The 15,015-nt window shown below is 29.1% G+C and overlaps 1 protein-coding gene across 1 annotated transcript; it reads right to left on the minus strand.

The window, feature by feature from the left end:
* Positions 1-9,628: 9,628 nt before the first annotated feature.
* Positions 9,629-12,523, minus strand: LOC114915438 (disease resistance protein Roq1-like). The gene is made up of 6 exons (XM_083073050.1): positions 12,289-12,523; positions 11,788-12,183; positions 11,577-11,665; positions 10,406-10,681; positions 10,297-10,348; positions 9,629-10,083 (listed from the first exon to the last, which is right to left on the minus strand). The coding sequence occupies exons 1-6, from the start codon at positions 12,521-12,523 to the stop codon at positions 9,629-9,631; spliced, it is 1,503 nt and encodes a 500-aa protein (XP_082929176.1).
* Positions 12,524-15,015: the final 2,492 nt, after the last annotated feature.

A 15,015-nucleotide genomic window follows, 5' to 3' on the forward strand; every position in this document is an offset into this window, starting at 1 on the left:
GAAGAGAAAAATAAAATAAAAAAGTGAGACTTATTAGTAAATTATTTTTATTATATTTCTCAGTTATTTTTATTTATCTCTTCAATATTTTTATTAAATCAAATATATTTATTTTTAAATTATTTATCACCTATTTTTTTATTTATTATTTTTCTAGTTTTGCAATAGAAATTGACATCGTTTTGTGTGTTTCCCAACACACGGAGTATTCGACTTTTCTTTCAATAAACTTATCCCTCTACGATTATACAAACTTATCCATATATAAGTGCTCCTACTTCCTAGCAAGTTGTGTAAACTAACAATTTTTTTTAATAAAATGTACTAGAAAAGTGAAACAATTTGACAATACTTTTTTATACTCGCAATGTGAAAACACAATATTTTTTTTTAACAAAATGTTCTAGTAAAGTGAAACAATTTCACAATACTTTTTTATACTCGCAATGAATGTAAAATTTTCATTGATTTTATAGATAGTTATTATCATTATTAGAGCCTTCTTTACGATATTTTGTTTATATCCAAACTATAAACTTGAAATTTTATTCAAAGGATAAGAATTCATTTTCACTAGAACTAACATATAATGTTGGTAGAAAGTTTTATAATATGGTATTTTTTTTCGCTCCTCATTATAAGACATTTATACTAGAATTACACAAATCAATATAAATAATTATTTTTTATTGATTATATTAATTTTACTAAAATAAATCATAATATCAAATTATTCTTCTTACTTTATAAGTAATGTATATTTATATGTTGCATGTGTCTATCATTCCAATAAAAAAATGTTATTATAAAAATAATTATATAATGACATACACTTTATAGTGATACAATACATGTTATTGAAACTAATTTTATTCATACAATAAATATAATATATGTTAGTATACGGTTAAAAAAATGTAAAAATAAACTATAATAACACACAAAATATGTTATTAAATCTCATTTAAAATTAATATTACAATTGTGTATAACTATATGTTAAATAAATATATACTTACTATATACATATATTATACAATAACATTTTAATATGTCAATATATATAATATTTCTTATGGTGTGAATGGAAAGAGATACTTTATAACCATATTTCTTTGTTTAGATTAAGGTTTCTTGAATTTAATTATTTAAAATATAAACAACTTCAGTTTTATATTTGGTAATGGGTAGCGAAACAATAATATACTACAATTCAGTGAATACCTCAATAAATAATCATAGCAGGATAGATTTCCCAAGAGCGTCAACCTTCCCGGTCTTTCATATCTCCAAAAATTTGAAATAAGCATCCATCCATGTCACTGAAAGCTAGTTATGGCATATAAAATGTGCTTAAAATAATCATATCTTATCACAGTAGTAACAGGAAATAAGATTTACATATCAAATTTAAAATACTAAGTAATTACCAACTTAATTATAACTTTTAACAATTTGAAAAATATAATTTGATTTGAGAGAGTATGAATTCAAGAATTAAAAGTAGAAAGTGAAAAAACATTATTAATTAAGATTTACATATCAAATTTAAAATACTAAGTAATTACCAACTTAATTATAACTTTTAACAATTTGAAAAATATAATTTGATTTGAGAGAGTATGAATTCAAGAATTAAAAGTAGAAAGTGAAAAAACGTTATTAATTAAATTCAAAGATAAAAGTTTTTAAGTTGTGGTTTATTGTGTCCGATCGTCCTAAGATGTATTTCATGAATTATAAAACCTTATCGCGATTTTACTTTTGAAATCTTTGATGACAACCCTTGAACTAGGAAGTCAATAATCTTTGCCTTAGCAAAATCCTAGATTGATTGTAATAAGTTTATTTGTAAATAAAACATAAAAATATATAAGCAAATTAATAAATTAATTCAATAGAAAACTAAAAATAATTTTTATTATATATTTCAAGATTCAATTAATTGAAGGTTCTTTTATTGAAAAAAGTTTGATTACACACTTATAATTAAAAGAGATAAGCAAAAAAAATAATCACATAATATGAAAATAACAAAAATAATTCATTTCAATGCATCATTGGGATTCACGAGAAACAATTACATCTTAAATTTAGAATAGGAAAATAATCAAACATGATAGAAAAAATAACCCAACATAATACTATATTCCATTAAACACAGGGAAAAAATTAACCATATATGGAAGAGTCATTCTCCAAAGGTTTAGCTGTTAGCCTCTTACCGGAAACATGATTAGAAATATCTAGTAATTTTTCAAGCAAGTAATTATTTGAGCTTAAATCAAAGCATTCAAAAGATATTAGATTTTTCAATGATTTTGCAATCCGACCATGGATATGATTATGTGAGAGGTTTAAATTGTCAACCATAGAAAATGCTTCGCAAAACCAAGTGGGTATTGAATCTACAATCCCTATGTTAAATATAACATCCCATTTTTCATAAAATATATTTTATTAATAATTTTAGTATTTTCATTTTATTAATTGAAGTTGTTTAATATTTCCTTTAATTATATAATATATTTTATAATATATTATATGATATTTATTAAAAATATATTATAATATTTTATTAAATAAGGGAAGAGATTTTCAAAATAACCCATAGTTAAACTCTTTTACACCTCTTGTTTTTGTTTTTTTTTTTACACGTGCGCTTTAGCGTTGGGAGAACATAAGTAGGGAGGAAATCACCCCGGAGGCGTGCAATTGTCATCTAGAGCTTATCTAGGTAAGGAGAAGTCAGAAATCTCACTCCAGGTATGAGAATGTATGCTAGGGGATTGACCCCCAATCCTATTTTCGTGGTATGTCTATGTATGAGGGAGTTTTCCCCAAATGTGTCTTTATCTTCTTCGTTTCTTCTTGTATGATCTAATTGATGTAATTAATATGAAGGTGTTGGCAATTTTTTAGTTTGGCCTGTAATTGTTTATTTTAGTTCTTCTGTGGGTTCTTGTGGGAAACTCTAAAGGAATGCATTAGTGGTAATATGAGAAGATGAAGTGAGCATGTATCTATGTGTAAATTATGTCTTTTAGAAGTGTAACATAACCTGTAGAGAGTTCTTACCGATTAGGTTTAGGTTGGACATGTTAGGGAATGGTGTTGGGAAGGTTAGATACCCATAAACAATGTAATTTCACATTTGAGACTGACGTATCCTGCTTCAAGCAACCTTAGTATCGCTCTAAGAAAATTTATCTAATTTCAAGCGAATTTAGGCTAGCTCAAGCAAGACTTGACAGAGAGTTTCAGGTGGTGCTTGTTTCAAGCGAGTTTTATCTAGCTTTGAGTAAGTTGATCTTACTCAATGCTTGCTTTAAGAAAACTAATCTTGCTTAAGTAAAAGATTGACTTGCTTAAGTGAGTAGATGGCTGGATTGGCTTTTGTGATCTTCATAAAAGTTGTAACCCTAGATGTTAGCTTTCAAATGTTGTTAAAATTACCTAAAAAAGAGGTCTACAATTCAAGTTATGATCAAATTAGTTAACAAGTGTCAAATTGTCAAATTTAGACTGAAATGTTAAGGTTTTGTATTCATTTAAAATAGTGGATGGTATAATTAGCTCTTAAGGTCAACATAAAAGTTGGAGATAATTGTCTTAACTTTATAATAAAATTAGGATCAACTTAATTGCATATATATAGCTCTAGCTAAGGTGTTTGGATCAGGCGATATTGTAGAAGATTATGTTATGGAAATGTAGCACGTGAATGAGCTATTAATATGCTTGTGAGCTATGTATGAGTTATAGTGATGTGATCCCTTATGTCCTTGATTTCTAATATTTAATTGATATAGTTGAATTGTTAATTTCTATATTGAGAATGATTGGTGATTTTATGATATGAGATTAATTGATAGTGAATTAATGAGATCATGTGAAATGTCATGCATAAAGTCTGTTTGATATGTATAAAGTTTGTTTGATATATGCATCATGTGCATATATAAAAGTGTTTTTTAAGGGTATGATGTGAAATCAGGAAAGGTTCCTTGTGTAAAAGTTTGGGAGCCAACCTTGGGGATAACTCGGTTTGGAAGTCCCTATCTTACCTTCGTGAGCATGAGATGTATCTTGCACGACTTAACTATCCTAACCAAACCCTGATAATATGTTCTTCTAGTGAGAGTGTGCAGAGGATGTAACTCAACATGTACTCTTAGACTACTCTAGCTAGTGTGTTGCTATCAGTAATGCACAAGTATAATAAGTGATGTTTTTACTAGCGTCATATGCATGATAACATGTAATTCGTGTTCATTGCATATGCATTATAATGTTTATATGCTTTTGCTTACTATGTTATGAATGAGTTAAATATGATGATGTGTAACTGTGTATGTTATATCTTATTATATGTGTTGTTTGATTTTGGTTAATCGGTTTTCATTCTTGCAACGTGAGTTAGAGTCAGATATTTTTTACTCCCTTTCTTTTTGTGTTTTTTACTTGTGATTTTTGTAGGTGATCATCAACATGATGCTGAGAATGTTGGTGATGAGGCCTAAACCTCAATGTTGGGTTTTTTTGATAAGATGCGTGACATCGAAAATTAGTTAGGAGTAGCTAGTATATATTTGATTCATGTTATTTAATTTGAGTAGTTTCATTTTAATTCTTTTGTAATTTGTTATTTTCGCTAAATTTAATTTATGTTAAAATGTGATTTTCTTTACCTATATGACTTTAAGTTCATTTATTACATTAAGATTACAATTTATATTATTCATATGTTATATCATGCGGGATAGAAGGTGTTACATTAGACATCCAAATATTGAAGTTTGTTTCGTGATTGAATCCATGAAGGAAAGTTGGAACTTAACTATCATAAGTTCATGATTAAATAGGTTAGCTAAAAACTTGGATGCCAATTAAAACCCACTTTTAAAGTGAGATTGTTCACTGATGCATCAAGTCAAACATATCTAAATATTGAATTTTTTTTTTGTGATTGAATCCATGAAGGAAAGTTGAAACCTAACTGCCACTACTAGAATTTCTCTTATTACATGCGATTTTTCCTGCGAATTTTTCATAAAAATTCGTAGGAAACATTGTTCCTACAAAATTTTCTACGAAATTTTATCTATAGGTAATATCTTCGTGGATAATATATTTTTGCGAATTTTAAAATTCGCAGGAAATTTTCCTGCGAAAAAAAAATCTCAGGAAAGCTTCCTGCAAAAAAAATTAATTTGTAGGAAAGTTTCTTGTGAATTTTTTCGCAAGAAATTCTGGAAGAATATTTTTTACGGAAAAAATTAAAAAAATTACTATAAATTTTATCAATAATTTTTCAACTTTCAAATGCTTAAAATGAGTTCATCGGAAGCATTTGTTTCCATGTCTCCAACATGTGATACATAATCTTTTAAATTCTAAGATCGTAGATTATAAGCCTAACATTCAACCATACAAATCAACTTGTAAGGTAAGTGTTGTCCCAACTTATATACTCTTTAATTATTTTATTTTCAATCGATGTGAGACTTGAATTTTTTTTTAAAATATTAAACTTATAAATTTAAATATTTTTTTATATTTTTCCTGCTGATTAAAATTTGCAAGAAAATCCGCAGGAAAAGTTACCTGCAAATTTTTTTTACCATTTAGTAAACATTACTTGCGAATTTATTTTTGCAAGAAAATCTGCAAGAAACAAAATAAAATTCTTACAATATTTTCTGCAAATATCTGTAAATTATTTTTCGCAAATAAATTCGCAAAAAATTTCTACGAATATTTTTTATAGGAAAATTCGCAAAAAAAGTTCTGCGAATATTTTTTTGCAAGAAAATGACACTTTTCTAATAGTGCGCCATGAGCTCATGTCTAAATAGATTGGATGCCAATCGAAACCCACTTTTAAAGTGAGATTGTTCCTTATGCATATTGCCATTTCAAGCTTTGTAAGATTTTCAAGATCATCTTCCATAACAACTCCTTGAAAAATATTGTTACCAATTTGAAGATCTGGCAACTTAGAGAGTTATCTATGGATATTTCCACTGAAGTATCTCTCAAGTTATGCTTCACCTTCAAAAGTTCTTATCTGTCCCTTGGAATGCACACAATCTCTGCTCTAAAGCCAAAACGTAACGTGGAAAAGGCTTGGAAGCAGAAGAGAACAAAAACAAAGGGTAGAGATGGAACAATTCATGATCATATGTATAAACAAGTTGTATTAATTGGTCATTGGTGGCTGTTGATTATGATTATGAAGGTAAACTTCACTCAGTTATTTATACTAATTAATGCGCCATGTAGGCATGCACTGATACGTTGGCGTTGCATGTGCCATTTATTTATCGTAAGTTATTATCAGCAGTTAATTAGCTTTCACATTGCAGTTTTCTTCCTTTTACCTCCGAATTCTGAAATTCCAATTAGTGATCTTCAGAACAGAGGAACAAATGATTATAAATTTCGGAATTGCTTAAAGATCGATTTGTGAAATAAGGAATGTGACAAGCAAATATGTTCATAAAATTTTAAATAGTGTAAAGACCACTTTGTGAAAGAGGCAACATTCAACTTGCAAAAATTTATCAAGTATTCAACTGTGAAGATCACTTTGGGAAAGAATATTCAACGAAATAAAGCTCTTTTGTATAAAGGATTTTTCCCTCTCTCTCTAGCTTTATTAATACATATTTGTATTTTCATTATTTAAGGATTAAAATAATATTCGACGTGAATCAACAAAGAAAAAAAAGGCTACTCATTTCCAATAATATATATTCGCATGATTTCTAAGTATTTATATCAAAATAAAAATTTGCGTATTACCCATATCCTGTACAGGTTCTTTAATTTTATTTTAAATATGTAACATCTTAATTAGTCAAATTCTATTGGTATATAGAGCATCTCCAACCTCGTTACTTAATTATAAGAAACCTCCTTACTACATCAGTCTATTTAAGTTACTTAAATTTTACCAAAATTTCTTGTACAAGCTCCGGTGCTTAAGAAAAAAGGAGAAAATGGACTGATGTGACAAGAGAGGTTGTTTATAAACAACCCCGCTAAAGATGTTCTGGCAAGATTTTTAATTTTTTTTGTAGAATAATTGTTTTTCTCTTGTTTATAATTAATAATACTTACATACGTTTTTTTAACATTTTAATCAAATTTAATATCTTAATTAAATTTTTAAAAAATGCGATACTCAAAAGATTAAAATTATTAAATTAAAATCTTAATGACCAAAATAACAAAGTTACAATAGTTCAGAAATTAAAAACATATGTAAGCTTAAAATAAAAGTAAACAAAAAATTACATGCAAAAAATAGTTTAAAAAAACAAAACAAATAATATTAGAGGATAAAAGATTAATTTTATATCTTATAAAAGCAGAATATAATATATCAAAATGGAAAGTAAATTTTGAAAACGTAAACTAACATAAAAGGTAAACTTGGAGAAATTAAATATTACTTTTCCCTTTGGTAATACTTTTATAAATAAAAAGGAAACACAAGTCAATTTGACTCTACAAAGAGGGAAATCCAAACAATATTAAAAAGGCAAGACAAAATGGCAAGATATACACCTTGTAATTGCATTAAACATGGGTGCAATAAAATATCATATTAATTGATATAAAGTTAAAGGTTCTGTAATATATTGCACTAAACAAGTCCAATGAAAAACATTGAATATATGATGATATATAAAGCACCTTTAGATACAACTTTAGAAAAAAAAATTGTTTTTTTCTCAAAAATAGTTATTTTTGATATAAAAAAATTCTCAATTGATATATATATATATATATATATATATATATATATATATATATATCGAAATTTACTGTGTGTAATGTGCATATGCCTTGACAATGTGGGGAATGAGCTCTAGGGCGAAGCTATTCTATGGTGAGGAATGAAGGTTGCGAGAAGGAAATTTCTGACCATAAAAATGCAAGTTTTTTAGTAATTATTTATTGGATATCATTAGGCCTTCATTGTATAGCTTCATATACCATATATTTGACTATTTTTAAGGGAGGGAAATTAACCTGCAGAAGCTTAAGCAAATGGATACCAAATAAGTATAGCGAAAACAATGAACAACCTGAAATTTAAACCATATACCTTCTCCCTGTTGATATGATAAAAAAGATTGAACCATTAAAAGGCAAGTGCCAAAAGATCATAAACAGAGCAAATAAGGCATGCAATTTCAGAATTCACAACTAATAACTATATAATGTATCCAAAACAAACATCTATGTCACTAGTGGCATAACAAGTACAATCAACCATAACAAGTACAGTGAAATATTCAACATTAAAAATATAGGAACAGAATACGTGAACAAAAAATATGGTCCCGAATGGCATAACAAGTACAATAATCCAAGATATCCAAATAGTACGTAAAAACGAAACAGAAAATAAAAAACCTTGGGATAACTAGAACCTAATCCATGCATCTAGTCTTTGGGTATGTTGGATAAGCTTCTTTAAAAGTATTTTTAAGAGAGAAAAATTAAAACTTAAAAATAAAAAAAAATGGTCTGTCTATAAATTAAAATTAACTTATATATGAATTAAAAATAAGATTGCAGAAAAATTAATATGGGAAAACTTCTACATACTACTAGATTTTAATTCTTTAGCAACATTTTCTTGTTTATATTTGTTAAAATGTAACTATATCTTAAACAAATAAGTTATTTTGCAACACTTTTTTAAAAAATGTCATTATAAATAGAGTAACATTTTTTATTTTAATATTATTCTTTCTAATTATTTTCAAAATCAAAGTCCCATATCGAGTAAAAAATTTTTTACATAGGTTGTTTTGCAACATTTTTTTAAAATAATGTTACTATAATTGCTTTTAAAATCAAAGTCTCACATCAAGTAAAAAAATATTTCTCTTATATGTAATTGTTACCCATAATTAAAGTCTCACATCAAATATAATTATACTTAAGATAAATAAAATTTGATATTTTATATATAATTAGTGATAATTAATTAAAAATGTCTTTAATCTTCTCTCAAAAAATTTCTAGGAATTTATAGTAATATATCTAAATTAAACTTACTCAAAAAATTCTTAGGAGTTTAAGAGGCATAAAAACATTACACCCACGTGAATAAGCAACACATATGTCGATATTATTGATTTTAATGAAGCAATACAAAGGGGGCTCTTTATTATCCAAATCTCCAAAAGAAGCGCACACAGTAATAGATGGCAATTCATTACGAAACCCGAAACATAATGAATTTCCACTACTACAGTGGCTAAACCATTCTGGAATTTGTCCTGGCAAAGCATAGATTGATATTGTAGTAGAATCAATTGCCTGTCAAACATATTAGAGTGAGAATGCAAAACAAAAATCATCACAAACTATGGAGACAATTATAAAAGAATGACTAACCCGTCTAAGTAACATGTTTAGAGTCGAAGAATTTGCTTTCACTAGAGTGTTTTCTGCCAAGAACTCAGTTATGTTTGGTGGAAGCCCTTCAATTTCTTGAAGCTGCATGCAATTAGACACGTCGATGCATTCCAAGGTGCGACACTTTTCAATACACGCAGGAAGGATTTTCAAATTTGAGTGTTGTAAATATAATTTTGTCAAGTTAGGAAAGATCTCTGGCAAAATTTGAAAGAAATTTGGTTGGCTCATTACTTTCAAGCCATTTGCATCTCTTCAAGGATAAGATTCGAAGGCCTTCAAGATTTTTAGTTGAAAGTGGCAGATTATTTATGGCAGTTCCTTCCAAGTCAACAAATTTTAGTTTCTGCATTGGTGCCAATATTTCTGGAAAAGTACCAAAACTATTGCAGTCCCGAAGATTAAGAAACTCTAGAGATATCAACTTTATGCCACGTGGACCAATCTTGAGTTTGGTACATCCTTCAGCACAAAACTTTTGAAGATTTTGTAAAAGTCCAACAGAATCATGAATCTCAATTAAATTTGTGCATTTACAAACACACAATTCTGTCAAATTTGGAAAGCCAGACATGTCTGGTATTTGCCTTATGTTCATACAACACCTTTGAGAATCAAGTGTCTCAAAACCTTTGAATTCTGCAATGCAAAATAATGGTCTACATTAACAGTTTTATGAGTCAATAATAGTGATAACAAAAAATTAAAGTATCAAGTTCGTGCTGAAAATCCAACCAACCAAACCAACTAACCCATTGAACAAACGAGCCAATCCAAACTAAACCTAAACCAACTCGTTATTAATTGGTTTGTTTTGATTTAGTTTAAATAGAAAATTTACGCAAATTCAACCCATACTATTTTCATCAAAAATTGACTTGTGAACATTGCTAATTGTAGTCAGCTTATTGTACAAGAAAAAACGTTACATTACTTACGAGTTACGACTAATTGCACATACCTGAAGTGGGTTGTCCCATTGAAAGTAACTATTTGACAAGTCAAGTTTGACAAGATTCTTAGAATGAAATTTAGATGGTAAAGAAGCTCTGGGATATCCCCACCATTCCAACACCCTCAAACTGTTTGGGAGATCTTTAGGGCTTCTTAAAAAGTTAGGATTCTTTTTTATAAGCATCATTCGTAGGTTTTTCATTTTTCCAAACACATTTTCGTTCCGTAGCACTTCTTGATCTTCTGGCATGTCCAACATCATTGCTTCAATTTCATCATTTACCTTTTTGGCCCAAAACACCAAAGAAAATTATAATTCACTAGTGCAAAATAAGGTTACTACGTCACCCCTTTTACGTCGGAAATACTAAAATTCGACGTAAAAAAAATGCGGTGACATTTTTGTAATTTTTGCGAATTTTTTTACGTCGGACTTGATAGGGTCCGACGTAAAAAGTTAAATCTACGTCGGAGGTATGTTCTTTCCGACGTAGATTTGACATTTTACGTCGGACCTGATAGGGTCCGATGTAAAAAAGTTCGCGAAATTGAATAAGAGAGTGCAAGGCACACCGCGCGCATTCACTCTTCATCAATTTTCATTTTTTTCTCTGTAAATCCTCTCCCTCTCCTTTGTTACTGAATCGCTTTTTTGTCTTTTGCAGAGGGGTGAACTCTTTGTTACTCATTCGAACACTGTTGCAGCTCATCAGGTATAATCAAAGTTTTATTAACACTTTTCTACTTTGCATTGCTACTGTGGCTATCTGTTTTATTTAATTTTTTGGTTGTTCTATTTGTATAGGTCGTTGGTGTTTTCTTTTGGGTTGTTCTACGAAGCAGAACGGTCTGTTCTGCTTGGAGAACGGGCCGTTCTGCTTGCATTCATATGTTTTTTTTATTTTATTTTTTTTACTACTTTTTACGTCGGATTTGGTAATGTCCAACGTAAATTTACGTCGGTTTGACAGGTCCGACGTAAATTTACGTCTCCCGCTTTTATGTCGGTATTTTGTCTGACGTAAAAAGCTCAAAATATCCGACGTGGAATACCTCTTTTGTACTAGTGATTGTCATGTTAGTTCTTATGCATAAGGGTTAACAATCATGAAATATAGTACAAATTCAACTAGTATGTAATGAAAGTGATGGAATGACGAAAGTATATGACTACATACCGTGTTTTTCTCCAAAACGCAAACAATATCCTCATAAAACCATAGCCTATTCCGCTTTTGAGGACAACTTGATTGCTCTCTAACTATTTCTTTTCCCATATATTGAATTAAGTCATGCATTATCATAATTTCATCATTGCATTTGTCAACTTTCCTTTGAGAAAGACTTCTACCAATTTTAATGAGAGATTTTTTTCCAGCACCTCAATACCATATTTTGGACGAAAACCTCTTGCCTCAAGCATATTTGTAACATATCTTAGAGTGTATCCTCTAAAGTAGCAAGCTATGTCAAGAAATATTTCCTTCTCAAGAGCATCCAAACTATCATATCTAACCCTGAGAATTTCCTGAATATCTCTATTTGGAATTCTCTCATATGCTTCTAATGCATGTTTCCAATTATCTAGTGCTTTACTCGACAAGTTAGAGCCAATTATTTCAAGAGCTAGTGGAACCCCGCCTGCATAGTTTAATGCATGTTGTATGAGTTCCATGTAATTTAGATCAACTTCGCTGCTTTTGAAAGCATGCCAGGCAAAGAGTTTAAGAGCTTCAGTATCATCCAATTCATTAACCTTATATAGCTTTTCATTTCCAAAAAAATCTAGCAATTGTTTATCCCTTGTTATAATGATGTTGCAGGGCCAAACCAATCAAGTCCTCCAACAGTTGCTTGTAATTGTTCCTTTTTGTCAACATCATCAAGAACAAGTAGTTTTTTCCGACAGTCTTTGTTGCAGTATTGGAATTCCTCTATACACATCTCCCAACTTGATGTTTCTCTCCCCAACTAATTCAGAAAGCATTGTTTCTTGGATTTTCACAAGGCCGTATTTAGTGGATGGCTTTTCTCTAACATCAGTAAGAAAGCATGAACCTTCAAATTGATGTGCCATCAAATTATATAAGGCACGTGCAAGAGTGGACTTTCCTATTCCTCCCATACCATGAATCCCAAGCACAGACACTCATGTTTTCAACCTCATCAACCAACATTTGTTCTATTTGTTGCATTCGAGCTTTCAATCCAACAGGATAATCGGCAATTTGCAAGGGAGGTCGATTTAGCTTACTTGAGATTTCTTCTGTGATCTTTTTAATGAACCCAAATTCATATTCTCCGCTGCCATTACTAAATGTGATATTACATTAATGCACCCAACTAATTTAGTGTCACACTTTTGGGAACATGAAAGGCATTTCTTTCCTCAAGGACTATTGTTAATATATTGATAGCAACTATTGTGGAAGAGACATCTCATGCCTCTTTGTATTTTAATTAAATAAAATATGACATGCAAGTTGTGTGAGTAAATAGGGTGAATGTAGAAATTATTGTTGATCATAAAGAGGGTTAAAGCTAGAAAAAAGTGTTAAAGATTTTTGGGTTTAGTTTGTTTGAGAGGAATATATATATATATCAAGTGCAAGGTTATATTTTGGTCTTTTATCGAGTATATGAACACATAGATGACATGTGATATGGTGTGTAGTTACTTGGAATATATGGAAGGCAAGGAACAATTCTAGATCTAGAGGAGTACAGTTCTTAAAGGAAAAGACATATCAAGACATATTTTATTTTTCTTGGCTATGGTTATCAATGGACAGCTCATTCCAGTACAGCTATCAGCAGTAGATTGTCAATCCAGGAGCTTGTTTATAGACTTAGATGCAAAAGAGTGAGGGTGTGCGAGGAAGTTCAATTTAGAAAATAAGGTTGTTTTTCTACATCCATGAGATTATATGTAAAATGGACCCATCAAGAATATGGAAGTAGGAACATATTATTTTGATAAGCCAAAACTCTCTCTTGTAAATATGGGTGACACCTCTAGTGTCCAAATATTAATATATTTTATTTGCTGTTTCAAAAAAAAAAAACATATATTTACAATGGCTATTGCATTTTTGTTGTGGTTTGTTTGTATGAGTTATTAGTTGTCACCAAATCCAACCAACAATATTTATATTATTTAGGATTTATTTGAATGGGTTATCGCTTTATATCTTTACAATGATAAGATATTTGAATTATCATTCTTTAAATTAAAGACTTATGACTTTTCCTTAATCAAGTATTTTATTTAGATTTTTATTTCTGTCAAATAAATGGTTTAGTTCTAATTTAAATTTTAAATTTGACATGACATATATATATTAAATTAAAAATATTTTTTTGTTATTTAAAATTTTAAATACCATATCAAATTAATAAATATAAAGACGTGTCTTAATTTAAATAATTTATTTGTATATTTTTCTTTAATTTTAAAATTCTTATATCTTTACTTTTCTAATACATGGGAATCTTTATCTTTATTATAATAAAAGGAAGGAAGTCTGTGATCCTTTTTTCCCGCTCAAAATAAGGGTACTTGTGTAATTTTATCTTATCATAATTATTCTGAATTTTATTTTTTTATTTTAAGAAATTCTGAAGATAAGAAAAACTCTTCCTCGCTCTCTCTTGGCTTTATACAAAAGAAAAACTTTTCCTCTTCTTCTCTGCTTTATACGTTTCGCATCAAATTGCTTACATTTTGTCTTCCACTTAGAGAAGCAATTATGGATATCTATTTCCTATGTATTGGTTGCAGCTTTTCAATGCCAATTGATCTCAACTATCCTCTAATTTTTAAAGCATTTTTCTTTTCAAAACTTCAATCTGATTGTCCAGTTTCATCATACTCCCTATTTTTAAAAATACTCTCTCCATATATACATTGTCCACTTTCTGATTTGGGTACTTTTGTACTTCTAATATGAGGATTCACACCTTCTTTATCAATCATAGGAAAACCATTTTTAGGTAAGCTTGTATGAAGTTTTAATTTTAATGGTTGGTTGTGTCAATGTTGATGTATAGTGAACATATTATTAAAAAGTGTTATCCTTTTTACTTTCATCTTCTTTTTAAAAGACATGGCTCAAAGGTTTACATTACTAAAGGACATTGCAGCGGGAAGAATTGACTGAAAGATAAGAGTTCGTATAATAAGATTGTGGAGGCTGCCAAAGTTTAAGAATCCATTGCAAACAAATTCCTTAGAGATGATTTTGATGGATGAAGAGGTTTTCTTTTTCATAAATTATAACAATTATAAATATCATTTTTGGATAGTGTAGTTTTTGATTTTGCTTCTGTTTGAAAGTTTCATTCACAAAAAAAAAATATGATTAGTGAAGATATTATTAAAAGTTTTAAGTTTTTTACTTTCATCTTCTTTTTAAAGGAAATGACTCAGAGGTTTACATTACTAAAGGACATTGTAGTGGGAAGAATTGACTGGAAGATAAGAAGTCGTATAATAAGATTGTGAAGGCCACCAGAGTTTAAGAATTCATTGCAAACAAATTCCTTGGAGATGATTTTGGTGGACGAAGAGGTTTTTTCTTCTTCATAAATTATAACAATTATAAATTTCATTGTTGG

The sequence above is a fragment of the Cajanus cajan genome, chromosome 1 (assembly GCF_000230855.2).
Source record: "Cajanus cajan strain Asha chromosome 1, NIPB_CcT2T_4, whole genome shotgun sequence".
In the NCBI taxonomy this organism is placed as follows: Eukaryota; Viridiplantae; Streptophyta; class Magnoliopsida; order Fabales; family Fabaceae; genus Cajanus; species Cajanus cajan.

What these genes read in the sequence shown, in the direction of transcription:
- LOC114915438 (XM_083073050.1), bottom strand. Translation starts at nt 12,523, where the DNA reads ATGGGAGGAATAGGAAAGTCCACTCTTGCACGTGCCTTATATAATTTG. An exon ending in ACTGTCGGAAAAAACTACTT is followed by an intron (nt 12,184 to 12,288) that starts GTTCTTGATGAT and finishes AACAATTGCTAG; the next exon opens with ATTTTTTTGGAAATGAAAAG. An exon ending in GCGTTTTGGAGAAAAACACG is followed by an intron (nt 10,682 to 11,576) that starts GTATGTAGTCAT and finishes TGGGCCAAAAAG; the next exon opens with GTAAATGATGAAATTGAAGC.